The 27,832-nt window shown below is 36.2% G+C and overlaps 1 protein-coding gene across 1 annotated transcript in view; it reads right to left on the bottom strand.

Annotated features, from left to right (window-relative positions):
- LOC115215446 (mutS protein homolog 4-like) overlaps positions 1-27,832 on the bottom strand; it is an 85,836-nt gene that overhangs the window by 30,032 nt on the left and 27,972 nt on the right. Inside the window, exons 13-17 of the mRNA XM_029784609.2 lie at positions 22,680-22,733; positions 21,558-21,742; positions 20,263-20,275; positions 17,530-17,575; positions 11,953-12,077 (exon numbers count right to left, since the gene is read on the bottom strand). Coding sequence (XP_029640469.1) covers positions 11,953-12,077; positions 17,530-17,575; positions 20,263-20,275; positions 21,558-21,742; positions 22,680-22,733 — 423 coding nt within the window. The remainder of the gene's footprint in view (positions 1-11,952; positions 12,078-17,529; positions 17,576-20,262; positions 20,276-21,557; positions 21,743-22,679; positions 22,734-27,832) is intronic.

Here is a 27,832-nt window from a genome sequence, read left to right as displayed (position 1 = left end):
CTTCTGCGACTGTTTTGGAAGAGTCATAAGGTTTCATAGCTACAGGCTCTTTGACCTTTTTGGTTCCAGCCTGCATAAGACCACATCTAGTTTCGATAGAAAGTCTCTATTTTATGGTTATCTAAATAGAAACCTTCTGTCAAAATTCTATTTATTTTTGAAATACTAGCTTCATTAGGACAAATATATTTTAATAAATTTTTTGTTATTTTCAAAATTAATTGAAACAAAACTGTAAAGATTATTTGCCAAGATACTGTGGCAGTCCTGGTTAGGAAGAGTGTTACTGTTATTTAGCTCCAGGAAATATCATCTCCAGCTGGAGACGATGTCTCCTGGGGCTAAATAACAGTAACATTCATCCTAACCAGGACTGCCATGTTATGTTGGCAAATAATCTTTACTCTAGAGTTCTGTGATTGAATGTCTCCCATTGAGTGATTTACAAATAATATTTTTCTATGAAACAAAATCAGTGTATTTAAACAGTAACAAAAGAATTAAGTGTTTGGCACACTGTGTGTGTGTGTGTTGCTTTCAAAAGGGTTAAACATGTGGATCCCATTTAATAATATAGAGTTTGTTGCAATAAACATGCATGAGACACCGAGAGGCTCAAGGAACTATGTAGGAGCTTCTTCGGAGCCACAAACTCAGGAATCCTTTGATTCCTCAGATTTCAAATACACTTTTGTAAATCAGGAGAGAAAGAGAGAGAGAGAGTATATGTGTGTGTGTGGTGTATGTGTGTTTGTGTGTGAGTGTGTGTGTCTGTGTGTGTGTGTGCATGTTCTTGCCAATGTAATTAACGAATTTAAAATGTGCCCATACAGGTTTGAAATTTCATAGCAATAACTACAAGCATTAAGACATCTATATTTTCTATCCAGATGCTCAACTTCGCATCAAGGAGATGGAATGATAACATCCAATTTGAAACTTTCAATAAAATGTTTTGTAAAGAGTACAATACTCCACGTAAATAGAAAATTATGAAGATAGAATCATTTTTGAATCATTAAATATAAACAAATAAATAAGAATTCCTATAACTTTATATGAGGTGGTGCTGAAAAGATCCCGGCTTAAAAGTTTTGTGAAAGGTCTGGTTGGAGGCCTAACTTTCAGAGTTCTTTTACAGGGCTTAGAAAAACTGATGGACTGCTGCAATAAGTGCGTGAATCTGAGAGGGGAATGTGGTGAATAAAATCATCCTCATCATTGTCGGTTAATGTCCACTTTCCATGCTAGCATGGGTTGGACAATTTGACTGAGGACTGGCGAACCAATTTGATCTGGCAGAGCTTCTACAGCTGGATGCCCTTCCTAATACCAACCACTCCGTGAGTGTAGTGGGTGCTTTTACATGCCACCGGCTCGAGGGCCAGTCAGGCGGTACTGGCAACGACCACACTCAAAAGGTGTTTTTTACGTGCCACCTGCACAGGAGCCAGTCCAGCGACACTGGCAACAACCACACTCAAATGTTGTTTTCGATGGGCCACTGGCACCTGTGCCAGTAAGGCGATGCAGGCAAAGATCACACTGGCAACATCAAAACATAAAAGAAAAATTTTCTACACCAACAGCACCATGGAATGCCTGACTAATAACTCCTACCTTCTAAATGAAAACAGGAAATACTTAAATAGGAACAACAAGTGAAGAAACTGACCAGCTAAAACATACTACCTATTTACATTCTTTTTTGAACACCTAAAAAATTCCATTATGAAAAAGCTGACACACCTAATTACTAAGTTTTAAATACTCAACTTTGTACCTTTGACCTTTACATTGTTAAAACAAAGGATTAAATCCAATAAAACTACTGACATATTTTGTGCCCACCAAACAAAAGAGACATACCTAAATATATACACTTGTTTATGAAGTTCTATGTACATGAATAAATTCCAAGCAGGATAATAACCCCAAATTTAATCAATAAAAATTTATCCAAAACACCTGTCAAATTCACACATCCAAGAAAGATTTTTAACTTAATAGAGACAATATAAAACCAAGAGTAACTTCAATGCATCTCAGTCTGATGATGGTTTTAACTGGCCAAAACTCTTTTACTTTTTTACTTGTTTCAGTCATTTAATTGTGGCCATGCTGGAGCACCACCTTTAGTCAAGCAAATCGACCCCAGAACTTGTTCTTTGTAAATCTATTGCTTATTCTATCAGTCTCTTTTGCCAAACCGCGAAGTTACAGGGACGCAAACACACCAGCATCGGTTGTCACACACACACACACACACATATATATATATATACATACATATATATGATGGGCTTCTTTCAGTTTCCATCTACCAAATCCACCCACAAATCTTTGGTTGGCCCAAGGCTATAGTAGAAGACACTTGCCCAAGGTGCCATGCAGTGGGACTGAACCCTGAACCATGTGGTTGGTAAGCAAGCTACTTACCACACAGCCACTCTTAGTCAATATTCTGGTTTAATGATCATAAATTTGTACTTGGAGTAACTCACCAGATAAAGTTGAAATTGTTTTTGTTATAACAGACCACAAAAACTTAAATTAATATATATCATCATCATCATTTAATGTCTGTTGTCCACACTGGCATGGGTTATGTGTATGTGTGTGTGTAATATGGATTCCTTTCAATTTTCATCTACCAAATTTACTCACAAGTTTTGCTTTGCTTGGAACTACAATAGAAAACAGTTTCCCAAGGTGCCATGTAGTGGGACTGAATTTGAAACCATATGGTTTGGAAGCAAACTTATTGACTACACTGCCACACCTGAGCCGATACCTTTCACACACACATACACACACAAACAAAAAGCAAAACAAACTTTAAACCATTAGTTTCTTAATTTAGTCATTTCCGTAGGAATACATAAAAAACATCAATCATTACTTTCATGAATAGTAAGAGATTAAATATCTATTCACTCTTCAACAAGAATAAATTATTAAGCAAACATTTCTAGATATTTCTAGGAGTTATATTTCTAACCATTTAGAAATAGCATAATGTATGTAGCTAAAAATATCAATTCTTTATGTAGCTACAAGGTAAACTATTTTGTAATAGGAAAGAATAAGTTAAGCAGCATTTACACCTTTCTCAGTAATATTGTAAGGTAAGTTAAGAGAAATTCTATCGTCAATGGGTGGAAACAGGATCACAGACTCAGCTTAACAGGCATTTAAGAATATTAGATATTTTGGGGATAAAAAATACTGATTTTTCAATTCTTCAATTACCGGTTTCAGTTAGTCGTTGGACTGTGGCCATATTGGAGCATGAGTCATGTGCTTTTTAGGGGATTTTTCCAAGTCAATTATGGTGCATGGCTTAGTGCAGTGGTTCCCGATCTTTTCACTACCAAGGACCTTTTTATTTAAATAAGTTTTCCCACGGACCCCAGGATATTGAAATGTCTGTCAGCTTAACATGTTCATGGACCCCACAGGTTGGGAACCACTGGCTTAGTGGTTAGTGTATTCAGCTCCTGATTGTAAGGTTGTGAGTTTGGTTCTTGGCACTGTGTTTTCTCCTTGAGCAAGACACTTTATTTCACATTGCTCCAGTTCACTCAACTGCCAAAAATAAGTTGTACCAGTAATTCAGAGGTCCAGCGTTGTCACATCCTGTGTCACACTGAATCTCCCTGAGAACTACATTAAAGGTATGGCTGTCTGTAAGGCAGCGAGCTGGCAGACGTTAGCACGCCAGGCGAAATGCTTAACGGTATTTCGTCTGTCGCTACGTTCTGAGTTCAAATTCCACCGAGGTCAACTTTGCCTTTCATCCTTTTGGGGTCGATTAAATAAGTACCAGTTACACACTGAGGTCAATATAATCAACTTAATTCATTTGTCTGTCCTTGTTTGTCCTCTATGTGTGTAGCCCCTTGTGGGCAGTAAAAAAATAGGTATGGGCGTCTGTGAAGTGCTCAGCCATTTGCATAATTTCATCAGCAGTCTGTTCTGTTGTGTGTATGTTGTGTCTGTGTGTGTGTGTGTGTGCGTGTATGCATGTGTGTGTGTGTGTGTGTGGTTTGCATCTGTTTGTCCCCCACCATCACTTGACAACCAGTGTTAGTATGTTCATGTCCCTATAACTTAGAGGTTCAGCAAAACAGACCTTCAGAATAAGTGCCAGGCTTCAAAAGATAAATACTGTGGTTGATTTCTTTGCCTAAGTTTCTTCAAGGCAGTGCCCCAGCATGGCCACAGCCTAAAGACTGAAACATGTAAAACAGATTAAAAAAAAACCTAAGCAGTTGATATATTTTCAACGTAATCATAATCTCCGACTTTCCAAGTCACTGAAATTAAATAGCCATTAACTAAAAATAGGAGCAGTAATTCTTCAATGACTAATTGCTGTGCATCCAGACATGACAAAGTAGGATCACAAAAGCAATATAATAGCAATAATACATTAAAAAAAAGATTAGACATGCTTTTACTTGTTCTGGTTATTTCCTATCTGTGATCATACTGGGGCAATGTATGAAACGAACAACTACATTTTTAGTCTACGTTGACACTAAATTATGAGAAATTTAGCTGAATCAACCAAACCCCTGCACAAATCAGGTAAGACCAGCAATTTTGGGGTAGAGGGTAAGTCATTTACATTAACACCAGTGCATAACTGGTACTTATTTTATTGACCCCCACCAAAGGATGAAAGGCAAAGTTGACCTCACAGATGAGATGACACTAAGCCTGCTGCCTTAAGGATAGAATCAAGTATTGACATTTATTATATTTTTCTCTTTTCTATTTTACTTGCTTTAGTCATTGGTTAACAGCCATGCTGGGGCATAACCTTGAAGTGTTTAGTCAAACAAATCAATCAGTTCCAGTACTTATTTTAAGTCTGACACTTATTTACCAGTCTCTTCTATTGAACTTCTATGTTATGGGGATGTAAGCATTGGTTATCAAGCAGTGGTGGAGCAGACAAATACAAGCACAAACACGTACACACACACACAAACGATGTGCTTTCACACAGTTTTTGTTTACCAATTCATTCACAAGGTATTGGTTAACCTGGGGCTATAGTATAGCACACTTTCCCAAAGTGCCATGCAAAGGGGCTGAATGGCCTCTTGAGTAAACGTGGGCTACTACACTATAAACAGTGAGATGCATTTCATCCAGTATTCAATTCTTTTTATTCAGTATATAAATTTTTTTTTTTGTCCTTTTTGCAAATTTTAAAGTAAAATAATAATAACAAGAGCACTCAGAGAGCGCAAACTTCTGCCAAAGCAACACCAACATCCTCTCAATGATTAGCCGGAGATGATCTTTAAAATGAAAATATCTGAAATAAACTTGACTGCTTTCACAAACAAGAATACTAAAAATAACCCGATCGCTCTCAAAAATTAAGTAAAAAAAAAACAGGAAAATAATCTAGAATCCTTGTCCAGTTCTGGATCAATCCCAAAATTTAATCAGTTCATGCCAGTCATGAGGCTAAACATCCCTGAAAGTTTCATCTGAATCCATTCAGCAGTTTTTGAGATATCTTGTCCATGGACAAACAAACAAACACAACTGAAAACAATACCTCCGCCTTCGCTAAGGCAGAGGTAATAATGTTTCAAATTTTTTGGCACAAACAATTTGGCAAGAGCAATTTGGTACAAACAATTTAGCAAGAGCAATACTGCACAAGCAATTTAAAGACAGAGGGAAGCTGATTACATCAACCTCAAGGCTAATTTGGTACTTATTTTATCAACCCCTGTAAGGACGACAGGCAATGTTGACATTGGTGACAACTGAACTCATCATCATTGTTTAAAATCCACTTTCCATGCTGGCAAACAGATACTGAGATACTGCTAAGCATTTTGCTTGATGTACTAATGACTATGAACCAAGAAATTATAGACCCATAACCTGCTTAACAACAATGTATAACATACCAACATCTGTCTTGACTATAGTTTTTTAATAGAAAGTGGTATATTCTCTAATGAGCAAAAAGGATGTAAACACGGGTCCTATGGTTGTAACGATCAGCTACTCATCAATAAGATGATCTTGGAAGATTGTCACAAATGACACAAAAACTTGTCGATAGCCTGGATAGACTATAAAAAAAGTTTTTGATAGTCTACCACAAAGCTGGATTAAGAAATGTCTGGAAATGTATAAAATAGCACCTACTTGGCAAAACTTCTTGCCTGTAACTATGAGGTCATGGGGAACCACACTGACTTTGAACAGTGACAATTAATCTCTCAATGCTGGAGATGTAAGAATTTCATGTGGCATTTTCTAGGGTGACTCTCTATCACCACTCCTCTTTTGTCTAGCCTTAATGCATCTCTCGAAATTGCTCGATAATGTACAATATGGCTATAAAATATTTGATAAAATATAAATCATCTCATTTACATGGATGATTTAAAGCTATTTGCTAAAAATGAACAACAACTGCAGGGCTTACTAGCAATTGTTAAACAATTCAGTGATGACATCAGGATGCAATTTGGCCTTCATCATGTTGTCTCCATATGTAGTCTTCTTGCACCTACAGAGTATCTCAACGAGCATGATAGAGCAGCACAATATATTCACTGGGTAATTTGCGAAAACCTGGACCTGCCCCATGATAAAAACGAGTGGGAACACAAACCACCTCCAGTGCTTGAAAATGATCACATCTCACTCCTCTGGAATTTCACCATTCAAACTGACAGAAAGATAGATGTCAATAGGCCAGACATCATATTGAAAGACTTCAGACAAAGAACATGCCTCCTCATTGATATGACTGTCCCAATTGATATAAATGCACCTGTCAAGACCTACCAAAAACTGAGCAAATATAAAGATCTTGAAGTAGAAATTAGCAGAATGTGGAACCTGAAGACTAAAATAATATCTGTTGTAATAGGCCCTAGGAATGATAGCAAAAGGAGCTGATTGCTACCTAGCTCAGATACCACGAAACCCAAAAATGACAGAAATTCAAAAGATAGTGCTCATGGGAACTGCCCATATCCTACGTAAAATATTGTCTATGTAATCTCAAATTTTAAAACAAACTCATAATTTTCTTATGGTTTCTTAAACATTCTCTAGAACAACACTATGTACAAAACCAAATATATGGCACCCTAGGCATAACACCAACATGAACTTCTAACTTGTTGTCTCTTGAGGTATCTGGATGAGACCTGGAGCCAACTTGTACAAATACAAAGCAAAAGTCAATATAATAATAATAATAATAATAATAATAATAATTGCGATGCATGTGTCTAGTGTACCCTTATCAGACAGGTAGTCATGATGGGTATACTGGGCTTTGTATATTTTACCCCAGTGTCACTTTGATGGCATGCACTGCTCTCTCACTCAATAATAATAATAATAATAGCATCATCAACAACAACAACAATAAATAATAATAATCCTTTATATTATAGGCACAAAACATGAAAATTGTTGATAGAGGAATATTGGATAACATTGACCTCAGTATTTAACTGGTTCTTACTTCATCCTAAAGGATAAAAAGTAAAGTCAACTTTGGAGGTGTTTGAACTTATAACATAGAGTTGGAAAAAATGCTGCTAAGCATTCTGTCCAGAGCAGTAACAATTTGCTGCCTTTACAACAACAATAACAACAATCAGTTTTATTATCAAAAGGTAAATCAGCTGCTACTTGTAGATGTAACATAAGATGCTGATTTTTTTTTTCAATTGGAAGCACCTGCTGCTCTACAAATACCTTTGAGGACATAATCATTTAACATTTAAAGTATGTAAACTTCTGAGACAATTTTATTGCTTGAAGATTGTCAGAGATGCTTTCAAACTGTCAAACAATGTTGTATGTAAACATACTTAAGTAGTACATAAGGGCAATTCATACACACACACACACACACACACATGGTGAAATTTTCTCAATGAAAAATAAAATGTTGAGAAGGAAAACTCAGTTGCATATCCATGAAACAGTGACTTTGTCAATAATCAAATATTTGTAATATTCTTTTATTCTTTTACTGGCTGCAGTCATTGGACAGCAGCCATGCTGGGATGCTGTAGTTATTGGACGACAGCCATGCCAGGATACTGTTTAAAAGGATTTGAACTCATTAACATTCAGATTACTCCGTCAAGTCTAATGACTGAAAGAAGTAAAAGATAAAAGATACATACATACATACATTCATTCATTCATCATCATCATTGCCGCCGCCATCATTTAACGTCCTTTGTCCATGGTTGCAGATTTTTTAAATTCTATTCCCTTACACAGAAATATCAGCCTTTCAACAAGCAATATCCGACTGGATTTTAAAGCAAAGCATTCAAAGTAAATGGTTTGGAATCTCCCCTACTACAGACAACATGCTGTAACAACTACAATTCCATCAGCTTATCACCACATGAGGAAAGCAGGAATGGTAAAATGGACAATAACTAAACAATGAAACCTCCAAGATAGAAATGTCGAAGAAATCTGATGTAAAACAATTTCCAAAGATTCTTTGAAAATAATATATTCCTATCCAAAGGCAAAAAAGTTCTACAGACATCTCAGGGAATTATATATTATTACAGATCTTAAGAAAAAGTATTATGAAACCAGAGTAATTAATTTTCAAAACATTGTCCTGTTAATTTCTTCCTGAATGCATTACCAATGCTAACAAGACATAGGTTAAACTATAAAGACTTTATGGCTAATCAGTTCCACAAAGGTTGGTTCCAGATTCTGTTGAATAGTTTGGATGAGATTCAGCTGAATAAACACATGGGAAACTCATCCATTGTAGAACTGACTTCAACACAACAAAATGTTACAGAGAGAGAGCGAGAGAGTGTGTGTGTGTGTGTGTGTGTGTGTGTGTGTGTGTTTGTGTGTGTGTGTGTGTGCTAGAAAGAGAAAGAATGACAGAAAGAGAGAGAGAGTGTGTGTGTGTGTGTGTGCTAGAAAGAGAGAGAATGACAGAAAGACAGAGAGGGAGAGAGAGAGAAAGAGAGTGTGTGTGTGTGTGTGTGTGTGTGTGTGTGTGTGTGTGTGTGTGCGTGTGTGCATGTGAGTGTGTACTAGACAGGCAGGCAGACAACAGACAGAAAAATGAGAAGACAATGTGATCTGTTCTTTAAGTGGGAAAATGCCAAGAAATTCATCTCAGACAGGTAAACAATATTCCAATAAACAAATTAATTGATACATAAATAAATTAATTGACAAATTCTGAAGATAAACTGGAAAACAGCATTAACTTCAAGTGAAATAAAGTTGATGGGGTGGGGGAGGTATTTAGTAGTAAAAACACTCTAAAATAATTTTGAAAATAAATTATGATCCCCAAGCAGCGTATGTGTGTGTGAGTGTGTTTGTGAGAGAGAGAGCTAACAATTATGGCTATTTTTCTTAATTATAAAGAAAAATTCTTAATTCTACTAAAGTTATTTTGCTTAGTATATAATAAGTAAATGTCAGTATTTGTCATACTTTGGCAAAATATTCAATGTAGAAATCAATATTCTCTTAATGCTTTTCTTTTTTTTTTTTTTGCAAAAAAATAGCACCAAAACCTATTGGCACTATTACATAGACACATTTAGAAAACTTGATACCACGTTTGGTATTTACCAGGGAATTAAATATAATTAAATGTAACATGGTTTTGTGGTAAGAAGTTAGGTGCAGGTGTGGCTTTGTGGTAAAGAAGTCTGCATCCCAACCACATGGTTCCAAACTGTCAATTCTGTGACACTTTGGGCAAATGTCTTCTACTAGAGCCTTGGGCCAACAAAAACCTTGTGAGTGCATTTGGTGTTGACAGAAACTGAAAGCCTGTTGTGTATTGTGTCTATGTCCCCAATCACCATTTTACAACCGGTATTGGTGTGTTTACATCCCCATGACTTAGCAGTTCAACAAAACAAAACCAACAGAATAAGTACCAGGCTTTGAAAAAAAAAAGAAAAAGAGTGCTGGGGTCAATACGTTCAACTAAAATTCTTTTAAGGTAGTGCCCCAGCATGGCCACATCGACTGACTGAAACAAGTAAAAGATAAAAGATAACAGACTGAGGAATCATGCAACAGAGAGCTACAGTTCTTCAGAACTCTTACAATTTCAGAAATCAAAAGATTCCAGTGAAGTCAGGGCCTGTGCCTCTTATGTCTCCCCATTCAACGTGGCCCTTGAATTTGAAAAGCTATTTAGTATTGTTCTTTCAATGGTAAGTAAGAAATAATATTATTGATCATCAGCAATAACTTCTTATCAATACTCTTATCAATAAGTTTCAGAGAAAATACTGGAGTGAAAATACTGAGAAATGGAAAATAATAAAATTCTGAAAGTTTTTATTGGGAGGGAAGGTAAAAAATAGAACTAAATGTTTTAATAAAAATCAAATATGGTTTTATTTTAAATATTCCTATTGTTGATCTCCAAGAACCTTGACGTTAGATTTTTTAGAAATTCATTAGGAATCTTAACAGGCCTCAGCAGAATTTTATCTATTCATTTATCTTAATTACTCCCACCCACAAAATAATTATCAAATGTAATTAAATAGTCTAAAGTTGGCTGAAATATCTTTACCCCAAGTTCTGTTGTTGATGTTGTTGTTGTTGTTGGCGTTGATAGTGATGTTCCCCCTCCCTCTCCCACATAATTCAGTTTATAAATAAGTCATTTTTAATAAAGTAGTGTTTGTTGCAAGTTAGACAGTCTAAACATGAATTGAATGTTTGTGCTTATCTTGCAAGAATTTTTGTTGTTGTTTTTTCTAAGAGGATAAATAAATAAATAAATAAAACATAACATTCCGCAAGTGAAGCACCTGTTTGACAGGTGCAAATGGGAAGATGTTGAATATAGGAGGAGACTCCCTGTCATCATCCCTAACAACCAATCAATTCACTGAGGAGTAAATATGAGGTATGATCTTGAGAGATTAGTTTGTTTTTTTCCTCTGTGTGTGTGTGTGTGAGAGAGAGAGAGAGAGAGAGAGAGAGAGAGAAAGGGAAATGGAATTCAGATGATGCCATATAGTAAATACTAAGATTTCTCTCTTCATAGGAAGAAATTTCAAAACTGAAATTGGCCAAATGGAGCCACTTTGTTAGTTTATATCCTTTCAAACGGATCAGTCAACATGACCAAGATATAGAAACGCACAGAATGTAAAATCCTTTTGTAAAGAAGACTTTGGTTTAGTAAAAGTAGGTTTTCCATTTCATTTCTTGGTATTATTGTTATAAATCCATGTGAAGAGAACTCTTCTCATTGCCATAATGGACATACAAAGCCTGTACTTTTAAATTCAGTTTTTCCCTGTTTAAAACTATTTAATTTTATGCATCTCAATTTCAATACAAACTCAATACCAAAGAAGAAAAAGAGTTACAAAGTTAATAATGGAAACATCTTTAGACTGTCCTACCAATAAGACACATAATCTTATATACTATTTTCTATAATGGATTGTTAAATTATACTGAAATAAATTTAACAAAAAAACTAATTAAAAATAAACTTTGTGGAAATGCATTAACCACAAACCCCACTCTATCTCCTCTTCAGCATCACTTTTGTTCTTGTTCCTCTATCATACTTTAATCTCTCATCACCTGAAACAAAGCCATCTCCCTCAGTACTACTCCCCCACCTCAGTTGAGCTCTTATCTTGTGAGTTATTTGGTGGTGACCTCACTGGTGCCATGTAAAAAGCACCCAGTACACTGTGTCAAGTGGTTGGTGTTAGGAAAGGCATCAAGCCAAAGTAGATAGTGGACATAGATGCAGTCATCTGGTTTGCCAGCTCCAGTCAAACCATCCAATCCATGTCAGCACAGAAAGTGAACATTGAATGGTGGTGATTATGATTATGATCCCCCCCCCCCACTCCCCAAATACAAAAGGGAGAATGGTAATACACTTACTATAATCCGATAATGTGCAAAGATGTGCAAATCCTGCCAGCATGTCTAACATGGAAACACACTCTGAGAGTTTGTACAAACAACTAATACAGCTCCTGATGTCATTGAGAAGCTCAGTAACAACACTGGAAAAGAAATTAATTACATTAATTAACAGTCTCAAATTACATATATGTTATATCAAATAATAAAAAAAATATTTTTCAAAATATATATCATGTATCTTATACTTAATTCAGTCATTAGACTGTGGCCATGTTGAAGCACTACCTTGAAAGCCTTAGTCAAACACATCAACTCTGGTATTTATTTTATTGATCTCGTTTTGCCAAACTGCTATATTACAGCAACATAAACAAAACAATACTGATTGTCGCGTGATGATGGAGGACAATATATATATATATATATATATATATATAACGTCATATGTAAATAAACATAAGTTTGTTTTTGAAGCATTGAAATGTATTGTAGAACAAGTAGAAAGATAAATTTTTTCAACATGTAAATACTGAACAGTATATATAAAGGATAAAATCCTTTTAAGAGCAGAAAAATTTATATATATGTGGAGGCACAATGGCCCAGTGGTTAGGGCAGTGGACTCGTGGTTGGGGATCATGGTTTCGATTCCCAAATCAAACATTGTGAGTGTTTATTGAGCAAAAACACCTAAAGCCCCATGAGGCTCTGGTAGGGGGTGGTGGCGAACCCTGCTGTATTCTTTCACCACAACTTTCTCTCATTCTTTCTTCCTGTTTCTGTTATACTTATATTTCAAAGGGACAGCCTTGTCATACACTGTGTCATGCTGAATTTCCCCATGAATTATTTTAAGGGTACACGTGTCTGTGGAGTGCTCAACCATTTACACATTAATTTCATGAGCAGGCTGTTCCATTGACTGGATCAACTGGAACCCTCATCATCATAACCAACAGAGTTCCACAACATATATATATATATACCCCACGACCCTACGTCTCCAACGCACCATTCTTCGAGCTTTCCGTCGTCTCCAGTCCGACCCGTCCACTTCACACCTCTTCCCTAACCAACCCCTCCCCTCTTTCAAACGAGCCCACAACCTTCGAGACCTTTTGGTCCATAGCTCCTTCCCTGACCCTACCTCCCAACCCGGCTCGTTCCCCTGCTCCCGCCCACGTTGCCGCACTTGCCCTTACCTCTCCAACACCACCCGCCTCACTAGCACCCACCATCGACCCTATCCCATCATCCACTCCTTCACCTGCACCTCCAGCAATATTATCTATTGCGTCTCTTGCTCTCTCTGCAATTCCTTGTACATCGGACAAACGGGACGCCACTTGGCTGACCGGTTCGCGGAACACCTTCGTGACATCCACCTTGCGAACGACACACCGGTCTCACGCCATTTCCGCTCCACCGGTCACTCCTTGCAACACCTATCTGTGTTCGGTTTGTCCTTACACAGAGGCCATCCAGATTCCCGTTTGCGCCGTGAACAGGAATTAATCTTCTCTCTTCGTTCTTATACGCCATTTGGTCTCAACTCTCCCCCCCTCCTCATCTAACCCCCCTCCTCACCTATCCTTCCCCCCCGAACCCTACTTCTTCAGTCCTTCATCCTTTCACCCCTACTCCCCTTCCCTTCTTCCCTCTTTCTCCCTCCCTCCTTCCCTCTTCTCTCTCCCCCTCCCCCTCCCCTTCCTTCTCCCCCTCCTCTCCTCTTCCCCCCTCTTCTTCCCCTCCCCTCTTCTCCTCACTACACCACACGACTTTACACATCACATCATATATGATGTGCCATACTAATACATACACCAACTAATACATACTAATACGTACTAATACATACTAATACATACTAATACATACACCAACCCTATACATACACACGTCCAGACCCCTCATACGCACTTATACTCTCTCATACACACACACACACTTATACATACTAATACGTACTAATACATACTAATACATACTAATACCTACACCAACCCCATACATACGCCTGTCCAGACCTATCCTAGGGTCATTCAACCCTATTATCAACCCTATTATCTCCCCTTATTTCGCTCTCGCGTCTCATGTTTGATCTTTGACCTCTGGCCGAAATCAGATCGCCATGTTGATTCGTTAGTTACTGCACGCATTTTTTTCTCTCCTTCTTTCTGTGTTTTTTTTCTCTCTGTGTATCTTTCTGTTGAAGAGCGTAGGCTCGAAACGTTAAAGACTTGTTTTATTTATATTTCCTGAGCGCCATACTAATACAATTGTTTGTTTGTTTTCCACCTGCCTTCGTCTTTTGTCTATTTTCATAAAGCTTCCCGTTATATATATATATATACCACTGGCTTCCTCAGATTCCATCTGTCAAATTCACTCACAAAGCATTGGTTGGCCTGAGGCTACAGTAGAAGATACTTGTCCAATGTGTTGAGCACTTGGACTGAACCCTTAATGACATGGTTGCAAAACAAGCTTTTTAATTACACAGAATATTGAATGTTCTAAAATATGTTGGGGTTTTTTTTTGTCAATATTATTTATTGGCTAATCCATATTTATACTATTCAAACCTGTCTTGTTGTTTTCAATGTTTATTCCCAAGTTTGTTCTGATTGAGCAGACCCAGGAGCAGACTGAGAGTATTAAGGGCCCTTGAGCATAACTGTTTGCCGAGCCCCTTAGCACAAATATCAGTAGAGTGTAGACCCTCGGGCAGTGCCTGATTGACTGACGGCTCAGTCTGCCCTTGAACAGACCTATAACCATCTTGTTTTTTTGTATATATCCAGAATTACTCTATCCAATGTATTCTTCCCTTCTTAAGATGGTTGGGTGTAAATTTAACAGCTAATTCTACATCTGTCCTTCTGAAATCCTTTGGTTACTATTTTTATGTTTATACTCCTGAAATTGTATTGTTCAGCCATAGAACCACCTACCTAACTCTTCACAATTTAGTTCTTTATCATTAAAGATCAGATGACCAAGATTGTACTTTAGTTCTTTAGACTATCAAGGCCAATGGCAGAGGCTTTGTGATAAGTAGCTCAATATTCCAAGAAACTTTTTTATCTAAGTTTTCCCCATTACTTCACTTTCATCATTTTCAGTTTTTAATCATCATTTTCATACCCTCATTTGCAAGCAGTTGTGGATTGGATGGAATTTATTCAGTGCCCTCCTAGACAGATCAAGGACCATACCTTACTCGCATGTTCCATTCCTACTATGGTTTCAACAGCTGGATACTCTTCCTATCACCAACCATTTTATAGAATATAGTGAGCGCATTTCATCATGGCACAAGTACTAGAAAGGTTATTTTGTCTCTGGCAAAAGGGTTAAAGTAAAACCAAATGGTTTAAAATAAGCAATGCTTCATTTCCTTTAAAGTACATTACAATACCAAATGCCTCATGAGGAAATAAACTTAATGTTTGTTTTTTTTTTTGGCTTTCTAAAATTATAAAATATGAACCATGACTTCCGTTTATAATTTTAAATCTAAATAATAATAAAAAAAAAACTTGTTAAAATATTCTGCAATGATATGCTGTAAAACATTAAAGTAATCTAGTTTCTAAATATATGATCAAGTCTTCAATTTAATGGCCATTTTACCTAAATTAATATCTGTGTATACCAGTGTAGCATATCACTGAAGCATTTAGTCAGATCGTTTTACGGGCAACCACTTGACTTTGAAATCTGAAACCATACCTAAACACTCTTGAATATACATAAACAAAATGTAAGCTAAAATTAAAATCTGCTAGTGTGAAGGAAATTATAAAGTCCTAAACTTAATGACTCACTTATAACTACACATATATTCACTTCAATAAGTGAACCTTAACAAAAGAATTTCTTTAAAAGAATTAAATAAAATTATACAGTTCATCCTCATCATAATTATGATCATGATTGTCATGATCATCATCATCCTCCTCCTCACCACCACCACCACCACCAAAACAACAACAACAACTAGAATAATAGCTGCTGCTGCTGCTGCCATCATTTTAATGTCCACTTTTCCATCCTTGGATGGGGTTTATTGAGGCTGATTTTTCTATGGACATGCCCTACTTTAAACTAAAAAAATATTTTCCTCATACACAGGAATAAGAAGCAAATTGGTGATGGAGCCACATAAAAAACACAGTTATGTTTGAAACTATATTTTGTTGAGGTATGTCAAGTTTACTAAAGCAGAAAATGCCAATTCTATTTATTGGTAGATCATTTAACATCCTTACAGGAATAACCATGAAACTTAATTCTGCATGCAGTTAAAGGGTTCTTTTACTCTTTTAATTGTTTCAGTCATGTGACTGTGGCCGTGCTGGAGCACCACCTTTAGTTGAGCAAATTGACCCCAGGACTTATTCTTTGTAAGCCTAGTACTTATTCTATCGGTCTCTTTTGCCGAACCGCTAAGTTACGGGGACATAAACACACCAGCATCAGTTGTCAAGCAATGTTGGGGGGACAAACACAGACACACAAACATATACACACTCACATACATACATATATATATACATATATATGACAGGTTTCTTTCAGTTTCCATCTACCAAATCCACTCACAAGGCTTTGGTCAGCCCGAGGCTATAGTAGAAGACACTTGCCCAAGGTGCCACGCAGTGGGACTGAACCCAGAACCATGTGGTTCATAAGCAAACTACTTACCACACAGCCACTCCTACGGGTTAATATTGCTTTCAAATTCTAGCACAGGAGAGAGATGGTAAGTAGATTATATCAATCTCAGGGCTCAACTGGTACTTATTTTATCAACTCTGGAAGGATGAAAGACAAAGTTGACCTTGGAAGAATTTGAACTGAGAACATAAAGACGGAAGAAATACTGCAAAGCATTTTGCCTGGCATGCTAACGATTTTGCCAGCTCACTGCCTTACAGTTAAAGGATTAATATTCCACATCCAATGGGGCATGTTCATCTAATTTCTTTCTAACCTTCATTTAATACATCCTCCACATTTAATTTTTAAGTACTCCGACCATATAACAGTGTGAGACAATTGTTGTTATCATTAGTCAACAGCACCATGACCAATATCCCAACTACAGTGGAGAAGGCTAGCCACTTGATTTGGTTAAAAAGAGACAATGAGCAATGTTTAGAAGAATATTGAAATTTATTTGATAACCAGCTGTTCTAGCAAGCGGGGCCTCATATCAGTGAGGGGGCAGGGGGCAGTGGACATTGATGCCGTCAAGAGGTAGGCATTCTCTCCTGATGACCCCATACACTTGCTGGCTTCCGGTATGCGGAGTTTTTGACTGGTAGCACTTGCATTTCATTTTCTATATAAAGCCTCATACTATCAACCCTTCACCCAGAAAGAAAATATCCTCTATTGTCAACTCTCTGAACTTTCTCAAGCTGCTATGCATTCACACCACCCACCTCTATTAAACATTAAGCCACATAGGTAACAGGAATTATAAACCATTTCTGGGAATCCATACATGTAAATTAAATTCATGAAAATCAATGTCAAATCAGTACAGATGTATTCTGTAATACTTCGTTAAAAAAAACTTACATGTTAGTCATTAGGTAAATTTCTTGCAGAGATTCTTTGACACGATCTGTGAAAAAGGAAAAACCAGAATAACTGGAATATATAATATATAATAGTTTGTTAACCAATAGATAACAATATATAAGGAAAAAAGAAACAGTTCACCAACATCATAATCTCATGTCATGAAATATATTCAGTTCAGAAATACATTCAAATCACCTTTAAAAAAATATATTAATAGCGTGTATGTAAAAGAGAGAGGGTGGGGGAGGAGATCCTGTACACATTTTCTGCATGTATATACAAGGTGCATTCCAAAGGTTTTGAGACTTTTTTAGAGAAGCATTTATTAAGTTCAAAGAATTACAAAACTCAAATCTTCAAAGTAGGATCCTCCAACTTCAGTGCACCTGCTGTAGCATTCCAGCCACTTTGTAAAGGCCCCATAGAAATTATCCAAAGTGGTGATATCCACAACCCTTGTCACAATCTCATTCATCTTCTCAATGTCTTCAAACTGACTGCCTCTGAGGTTCTCCTTCAGCTTGAAGAATAACCAAACATCACAGGGAGCAAGGTCTGGATGGTAGGGAGGGTGAGGGACACATTTGATGTTCATCTCTGTCAAATAGTTGGTTACCAAGATGGAACTGTAAACTGGTGCAATGTTCTGGTGTAGTTGTCACTGACTGGAGTGGAAGAATTCATGCCTTTTGTGACGAAATCCCTTCTGGAATTCCCTCAAAACCTCAACAAAGTTCTCTTTGTTGACCATCTGACCAGAGGGAACCCAGTGGATGTAATTTATTCCCTTGCTATTGAACAAGAGAATCATCATAAACTTCCTAGTAGACTTGCTTTGCCTGGCCTTCTTGGATCTGAGGGAGCCAGGATGCTTCCCTTAGTCAGGTTGTCTCTTGGTCTCTGGATCATAACAGTAGCTCCAGCTTTCGTCATAGGTCAGCAGAGACTCGAGTACTCTTGGATTTGAGGTAATAAGCTCAACCATCTCCCTGTTGTCACCAATGCATCTTTCCTTCTGTTTGTCAGTGAGCACCTGGGAACACACTTTGCACAAATTTTACCCATATTCAGATCTTATTGAATAATTCTGTATACAGTTGCCAAACCAACTCCAAACTGTTGTGATTACTGTCTCTATAGATACATGATGGTCTTTATCAAGAAAATACAAATTTTCTCAACCATCTCTGATGTCTTGACATCCCTATCCTCCTCACATCTCTCACCTCCTTTCTATTGTCCTTGGATCTTTTGTACCTGTAAAAAACAGATGTGATGGCAGCGACAACGACAACTCTGAAAGGATGAAAGGCAAAACTGACCTCAGCAGTATTTGAATTCAGAACATAAAGAGCTGGAAGAAATGCTACTAAGCACTTTGTCCACTCTGATAACTTGCTACGTTAAAGTCAGTGACAATAACCCTTTCTACTAGAGGCACAAGGACTGAAATTTCGGCTGCAGTGTTCAACTAGTATTTATTTTATCAGCCCTGAAAGGATGAAAGGTAAAGTCAACCTTGACAGAATTTGAACTCAGAACATGCAGACAAATAAAATGCCAATTGGCATTTTGTCTGGCATGCTAATGATTCTGCCGGCTCACCACATTAGAGTTAGTGTTAATAATAAAATAAAGAAGAGCTTGAGATTATGGCTGAATCTGATACTTTGTGACAAGACCAGGACTAGGATATTCAATGCCTTTTGGCCTTTCTTATAATGTGTGCCCCCCCCCCTTTTTTATCAACTTGACAATGTGCACCACCTGCTTTTCCAATTTTTATCTGCAACTTCCACCAACCACACACTTCTTTAAACCAACTGAAAAATGCTGTAGAAAATTATAATTCATTTGCAAACAAGAAATATATAGATTTATAATCCTGTATATCATGACTCCCTTGTTTCCGTTGCCTCATTCTGCCCTCTCTCCTCAATTCTCCTCTATTCTGGGTGTGACCTCACCTGTTAATTTATTACTAAATTTTGTAACTTTAGTTAGATTAAGAAACTTCACTCATGTCGTTCAGTATCTTTGCTTATCTTCTATTTGTTTCAGTCATTTGACAATGGTTATGCCGAAGCACTGACTTGAAAAATTTTAGTTGAGTGAATTAACCCCAGTACCTATTTTGTTTTAAGTCTGGTACTTATTCCATTGCTGAACTGCTAAGTTATGGGGGACATAAACACACCAACACTGGCTGTCAAGCAGCGGTAGGGGACAATAACACACACAGACACACACACACACACACAAGGACACACACATGTAGATACAATAGGCTTCTTTCAGTTTCCATTTACCAAATTCACTCACAAAGAGGCTGCTTTAACCCACCCAGCTGAAACTGGCTCTGGCCCTGTAGTACAAATGTCTTGTTTTCATAAATTTTGAATTAAAATCTCCCATCAAACCTTAGTCAAAATTTATGTTCCTAACACTAGCTTAATGATAACTAAGTTATTTTACTAAATTCTTTGTTATATTTAAAGTAACTGAAAGAAACACAGAGCATCTGAAAATAAATACAGTAATGAAAGGGTTAATAGAAAACACTTGCCCAAGATGCCACACAGTGGAACTGAACCCAGAACCATGTGGTTGGAAAGCAAACTTCTTACAACACAGCCATGTCTGCACCTATTTTGGTGCCTTAAGCAATCATTTAGCTTGCCTAGTGAAATATCAGTTGACTAATGGGGGGGAAAAACAACAACTTACCATTGAGTTTTATCTGCAAAAAAATAAATAAAATTAAATTAATATATTTATATAGAATTTAGTTGTAAAATTATTGACAACATCAATAACAAATTGTTATCTCACAAGAACATTAGAACTGAAGAGGCAACTTCTAAATGCTTTTATATCTTTTCATTTATCTTTTACTTATTTCAATCATTGCACTCTGGCCATGCTGGAGTACATCCTTAAAAGGTCTAATAGAACAAATCGATCCCGGTACTTATTTTTTAAGTCTAATATATATTCTATCAGACACTTTTACAGAACTGCTAAATTATGGGAACATAAATAAACCAATACCAGTTCTCAAGCAGTGAGGTGAGGGACAAAGACAACACAAACACAAAAACACACACATCATCATCATTGTCATTTAATGTCCATTGTCCATGCTGGCATGGGTTGGACAGTTTGAACAGGGCTGGTATATATAAATAAATAAATAAATAAATATATATCTATATCTATCTTTGTGTGTGTGTGTGTGTGTGTGTGTGTGTGCGCGTGTGTGTATAGAACAGTTTGATACAGTTCCATGTGACTTAAAGTTTCACAGGCCTCTAAGAGAAGCCTGTCTCTTTCAGGATTTGGCTTGCCATATGGAGAGATTTCTCTATACAGCAATCCAAAGCCTGAAATCAAATTGTTTTGAATAATACATGTAACTACTACTATATGTGTCAAGTGCCCTTTTCTTCCATTTGTCCACTCGCTAGTACGATTTCAATAATTTATTATGATTTTTATAATTTGTATTCTAATCTTATATGTATTGAATTATAAGATATATATGTATGCTATTAAGGTTCTCATTTTGTTAAATGAATAAATAATCCAACATTCTAATATCCGAAAGTTGATGAACAAACTAAATTTGTTTCTCCATTTTCTTATTTGTATTATAAATTAACGGTAAAATATTTTTTTACCTTCACCTGTTTAATACAATAAATAAGTTAATTGCACTGCAATTAAAAACATTTATGTATTAAGAATCTGGGTACTTTACCAACAGTATATTAGATAAATACTATTCCTTAGTGGGTTACACTCATAACCCCTAACATACATTGTGTTATATATATATATATATATATATATATACATAAGGTTAAAGGATTACGGTTAAGAAAATACATGATAAATACAGTACCAAAACCTAATTTCAGGGTAAGTCCCATAAGTGCATCTTGAAGATGAAACAATTGTTGTTGTTTATCATAAACAAAAATAATGCCCATTGGCAGTTTAGAAATGGTGCAATGACTTACAAGATCAACAGTTGTGAAACTCAAAGTATTTTTGTGCTTGCTGACTTTTATGAAGATCGAAGGTAGTGAATCAACCATATATTTGTCTTTGTTCCCAGAATACAGTTGCATGAAGAAACCACGTGTAGAATTGTAGCTGGTCTTTAAGGGTAATTTATACTTTTCTGATAACTGTCGAACCAATTCTAATTAAATATAATAGGGTTATAAACATCGTTAATATATGTTGTTATAATGATTTGTTATGATTAGCACAAGGTCAAACATTTGATGAGGTTGGTTGAACCAAACAACAATACACACTTGGATTTATTTTGTTATCTCTAGTGGAACAAAAGTAAAGCTTACTATAGAAGTTCTTATTCAAGTACTATTACATAAAATTATTTTATAACATAATGCTTTAAACCCATTCTACCCGGTGAAGAACTGACACACAGCTGTTCCTGAATCATATCTATTTATGTAATCTTTATATATAAAGCTGAAGTTGTCTGTGTATGGCAGGTTTGGTAGTCTTCAACTAACACTATCTCCTCCAAGACCCTGCGGCACAAGTTGGCCAAAATTGAGTGTATGATAGAAGAAGGCTTGCTCTTCATTCCGTAGAAGATAAAATTCAAATTGGACCATGTTAACACCAAAAACATTTTACATCAAAAAGATGCTTTTTTTTTCTATGAAAATCCCTATTTTTTACGATTTTTTGACTGCTGTATCGCCTTTTTTTGGTGTATTTCAACCAGAAAAATGTTCACTTAAAGAGAATAACAAGTTACATAATGCAAAATTTTTACTTTTCAAAAATTCCAATTGTAAAGGGTCGAAACAAACCTGAGCAACGCTGGGTGATACTGCTAGTTATGTTCTAAAATAATTTTATGTAATAGTACATGAATGAAAACTCAGTAACTTAAAGCTGTTGTCTGGTGCAGAAACAAATGATGTAATTTATGATTAAAACTTGTTTTTTCCATCTCCATGTTGTATAAATTTACACACACACACTCACCCACACACACACAACACACCCACACATACACACACAATTATTATTTAAGTTTTGTTGAAGACATCTTGTTGGGATATTTTGATTATGTATTCTTAAATGTTTTTAATTACCTGCAATATCATCAATAATCTCTGTGTAAGTTCTGCGAGCCACATCTAATAATCCTGTAATAAAACATAAATCATGATCTGAGAGGACTATGGTAATGATTTCTAACATAAGCACACACATTAATCGCAATACATAACAGGTACTTTATTTTATCAATCACTGTATGGATGAAAGCTAAATTGAACCCTGGTGGAACTTGAACTCATAATATAGAGAAGTATAAACAAATACCACAAGGTATTTTGTAATTACTTAAAAAATTCTGCTAATACATCGCTCTTAAGCCTTTTTATTATAATATTTCTGTTAAAATATATCATCTTTATTTCAGTTAATTTTGAAAACTGCTTTCTATGAGTGGATGCCATTCTTATTACTAACCACTTTACAGTGCTTATATCTTATTTTAAGGACTCATGGCCTCAAGAGACAGCATGGAAAAGGTATTACCCTGGACGATAGTGAGGGAGATGCATTGGAACAGCCAATCTAACTAGCAGGGCTCGCATTTGCAGACAGCAATCTCTGCTCTGATAGCAGTGAACAGGAATATGCTCCAGGAACCAAGAACACCAGCGGTCTCAACTGCCATAGGTTCAACTATAAACCTGTCAGATAACGACTGATACCCTGAGAAATAACTTAGTTATTATTATGTTAATGTTTGGAACATAAATTTAAAGGAAATTTTGATGGAAGGTTTTTATTCAGATCACCTTAAAACCAAAAGTCTGTATCATAGAACCAAGTGTAGACTGGTATCAAGGAAGTTAAAATGATAACTAATACCCATTCCATGTAAATATTCTATTTTTTAAGATTATAGTCATATTGAATAAAAAAATTTCACACAATTTTTTTTTACCAATATCTTTTCTTTTTTTTTTTTGAGTATAAATAATGTTAAATTGAATAGACATACAAAAAGAGAAAAACAAACAAGTATTAAAAAACTGAGAAAATAATTTCATTATTTTCACATGGTGGGGAAGGTGGGTGAGAGAAGTAAGTATAGTGCACAGGGAGATTGCACCTGATGTGTGTGTGTGTGAAGGTGTGTGACCAAGTGGTTAGGGTGTTGCACTTATGATCTTGTGACTGTGGTTTCAATTCCTTGACTAGCAGTGTGTTGTATTCTTGAATCAAATGCTTCATTTGGTATTGGTCCAGTCCACTCAGCTGTAGATGGGGAGCCCTGCAATGGACTGACATTCCATCCAGGGAAAATGTTAGCAGCCCTCTTATAACTGATGCCATTTTAATAATAGCTTACTCTGCTGCTGATTTGTTTAACTTAACTACTGAGGTATCCATTCCAGAATGGGATTCATCTTAATTATTCTTTCATTATTATCCTCTCATCTTGATTATCTAAAAGCAATGTTACAAATTTGTATCTATCCAGTCAGGTGACTTACCCAGACCAATGCAACTCTTCCATGCCAAATGTCCCCATCTTTGATATTCTTAACTTGATATCCAGTGTCTTCCACAACTTGATTAATATATGTTCTTGATTTTTCTGATATTGGTTTCCAGAAAAGGAGATTACTGAATATTTCATCCTTGCTTCTCCAGCAGTGTCCTGCATAACATATTCTCCTTACTCTGATTATTGAGGTGATGATAGGAAGACTGCCATATAGTCGCTACTTTGTAATGACTATATAGCAGTCTTTCTGGCAAGAAAGATTGAGAACTGCACAAAGCATTCTCATGTATGTACCACCAAGCTTCTTTGCAAGTCTCTTCTTGTTCAGTGTCCATGCTGAAGAGCCACAGAGAATTTGGAGGGGAAACATAATTAACAGAACAGATTCCAGTGTATGATTCTCTCTTTACTTGTTTCAGTCATTTGACTGTGGCTATGCTGGAGCACCGCCTTTTAGTCAAGTAAACTGAACCCAGAACATATTCTTTGTAAGCCTAGTACTTATTCTATGGGTCTCTTTTGCCGAACTGCTAAGTTACGGGGGACATAAATACACCAGCATCGTTGTCAAGCAATGTTGGGGGGAACAAACACAAGCACACAAACATAGACACACACACATACATACATATATATATATATATATATATATATATATATATACACACACATATATACAACGGGCTTCTTTCAGTTTCCATCTACCAAATCCACTCACAAGGCTTTGGTCGGCCTGAGGCTATAGTAGAAGACACTTGCCCAAGGTGCTACACAGTGGGACTGAACCCAGAACCATGTGGTTCATAAGCAAGCTACTTACCACACAGCCACTCCTACGACTGGAAACTAAATAATCAACTCTCATTAAAACTTAGAATGAAGAGATACAACACTAAAAACAATGGGTAATTTAGTCTCATAGATTACTTTTTCTGCTGTTTCACTGTCCTCCTCCCTGTTTATCTAAATTAGTGCTTACTATTTTATTCTGATGAACCTCCATAGCCATTTCATGTTTAAAAACTAGTTTGATAGATATTTCTTTCAAAATTCCTATTTTGTTATTCACACATTAACTTGCTTAAGTCGAACTATGTAAAACATTAGAGAAAGAAAATTTACTGTTTCTTTCAATAGATACATTTAAATCAAAACTTTACATGAACACTTAAAATACTATTGTGGACCCCACCAAAATGTTTTTAAATGCACTCCGGCTGAGAACCACTGGTCTAGATCTTATCCTGAGGTTGTTGGTCTCTAGTTTTATGTCAAGTGGTGCAATCGTTAATAGGGAAAATTTAGTATTCACAATTTGCTGTCTGTTTTGCTTTCTAGTGAGTATAAAGTTCATTTGATTTATGTATTCCCCTGATCAGGTAGTTGACCAGTTTCTTGAAGTTAGTATAGCAAATGAACAAGTCATAGGCAATAGAGTAAAATGATAATATGTGTAGCCAGTAGCCATTTTTAAAATAGTGCGCCAATTTGTGGTAGCTGGCAATATGAAGTAATGTCGTATTGCCGAAGAAATATTATTGTTGTTTTTCCATTGGTTAATATAACTGTTCATATAGGAATTCTAAGAAGTAGTTAAAGAATATTTTTATGTAATTTCGGTTCTTTAAAGTTGAGCAGTTATAAAAACACTGGATTTGGGGAAAAACTTCAGTGTTTGCTGGATTTTTCTTGGACATGGCATGAAAAATCACCAATGTCTCAAAGGAGTGAGTGTCGTGGAGTTTAGTTACATCCAACAAACATTGAATTTTTTCCCAAAATCCAGGGTTTTTATAACTGCTCAACTTGACTTTAAAGAACCGAAATTACATACAAATATTCATTAACTACTTCTTAGAATTCCTATATGAGCAGTTATATCAACCAATGGAAAAATGACAATAATATTTCTTTGGCAATATATGTAATCAAAAGAAATGAAACCAACTACATGTAAACGTGTGTAAAAATAAACTGAATGTATAAGTAAGCAATAAGATTGCTGCTTGAGGTCAGTTTTGCCTTTTATCCCTCTAGGGTCAATAAAATAAAGTACAGGTATTGGGGATTGAAGAGCTCACATAATGAAGAGGTCATTTAATAGTACTACTATCCAAAATTCAAAGGCTTGTGTCTATTTCAAAAATTACTACTAAATCCTGTGACTTCCAAGCTGTCTTTGTCTGAGCCCAGTTAAGCTTCGATAAATTTAATGAATGTTAGAGATACAGCATGAGAGAGAGAGAAGGAGAGAGGGAAGAAAGAAAAGGAAAGAGAGAAGGAGAGGAGAGAGAGAGAAGGAAAGAGAGGGTGGGCAGTAGATATAGAGAGAGGTGACAGTAGAGAAGAAAGGGAATGAGAGAGAGAGAGAGAGAGAGAGAGAGAGAGGGGTGTGAAGAAAAGATCAAATGCTGCGTCATTGTTTCCAACATATAGCAATAAATAATGAACTGGTTGCATTGCAAAGGAGGTATTTTCAAAATTAATATAAGAAAGAAAGAGAGAAATAAACAGTCAGAAATGAAAAGAGAAATAAAAGAAAAGAAACTAATTGATGTAGGTGGGCAGAGTGAATTGTGATAGTTAGTAAATCCAGTTTTTCCTCTGCAAGGTAGTTCCTTTGAAATAAATGTCACAACATAGAAATGACATCAAGATAGAACGAGGGTTGGGTTTCTAAGGTTAATGACATTTTTATGTTGTTTGGCTACAGATATGTTCTAACTGGGTAGGCTTATAAGGCATTCCAAATATGACTATCCCACCTTTATTTTTATTAGTTATAGTGTACTCCAAACTGCGTTATCCAATGTATCTCTTTTCTTTAAAACAGCAGGGTTTTGCTTAAAAGATTTAACTCCCACTTCTGGCATATCAGATGGCCACTTAAAGGTCCTCTTCTCACTGGTTTGTGAAGTTGCGTGACCTGGTGGTTAGGGTATTGCTCTCATAATTGCAACATTGTGGTTTTGGTCCCTGTAAATGAGTAACCGTACGATGAACTGGCATCTCATTTAGAGGGAGTATTGCGATCTCAGTCACTTATGCACCATAGAAACTAGATAACTGGCCCTTTGAATCCTAAGACTTGAAGATGATGATGTCGTGGGTATTTGCTTGCATGTGTGTGTGTGTGTGTGTGCGTGTGTGAATGCCAGATGCATGTTTGTCAGTCTGTTTATCTATCTCTACATATATATGTACACAGACACATTAATAATAATAATAATAATAATGTTTTCAAATACTGACACAAAGCCAGTCATTTTGGAAGATGGGTCAAGTTGATTACATTCACCCCAGTGTCAAACTGGTATATATTTTATCAACACTGAAAGGATGAAAGGAAAAATTGACCTTAGCGGAATTTGAACCCAGAACATAATGACAAACAAAACGCTACCAAGCATTTTGCCCAACACACTAACGATTCTGCCAGCTTGATGCTTTAACAATGTAGAAAATATTGATTTCAAATTTTGGCACAAGGCCAGCAATTTCAAGGGAAGGGAATGACTTGATTATATCAACTCCAGTGTTAACTGGTACTTATTTTATCGACCCTGAAAGGATGAAAGGCAAAGTCGACCTTAGCAGAATTTGAACTCAGAACATAAAGACAGATGAAATGCTGCTCAGCATTTTGTCCGGGATGTTAATGATTCAGCCAGCTTACCACTTTATCAAGGCAGAAAATATTAACAGCTAGTTTCTCTTCAA

This window comes from Octopus sinensis, linkage group LG9 (genome assembly GCF_006345805.1).
Source record: "Octopus sinensis linkage group LG9, ASM634580v1, whole genome shotgun sequence".
In the NCBI taxonomy this organism is placed as follows: domain Eukaryota; kingdom Metazoa; phylum Mollusca; class Cephalopoda; order Octopoda; family Octopodidae; genus Octopus; species Octopus sinensis.
This window is presented reverse-complemented; position numbering and strand designations above follow the sequence as displayed.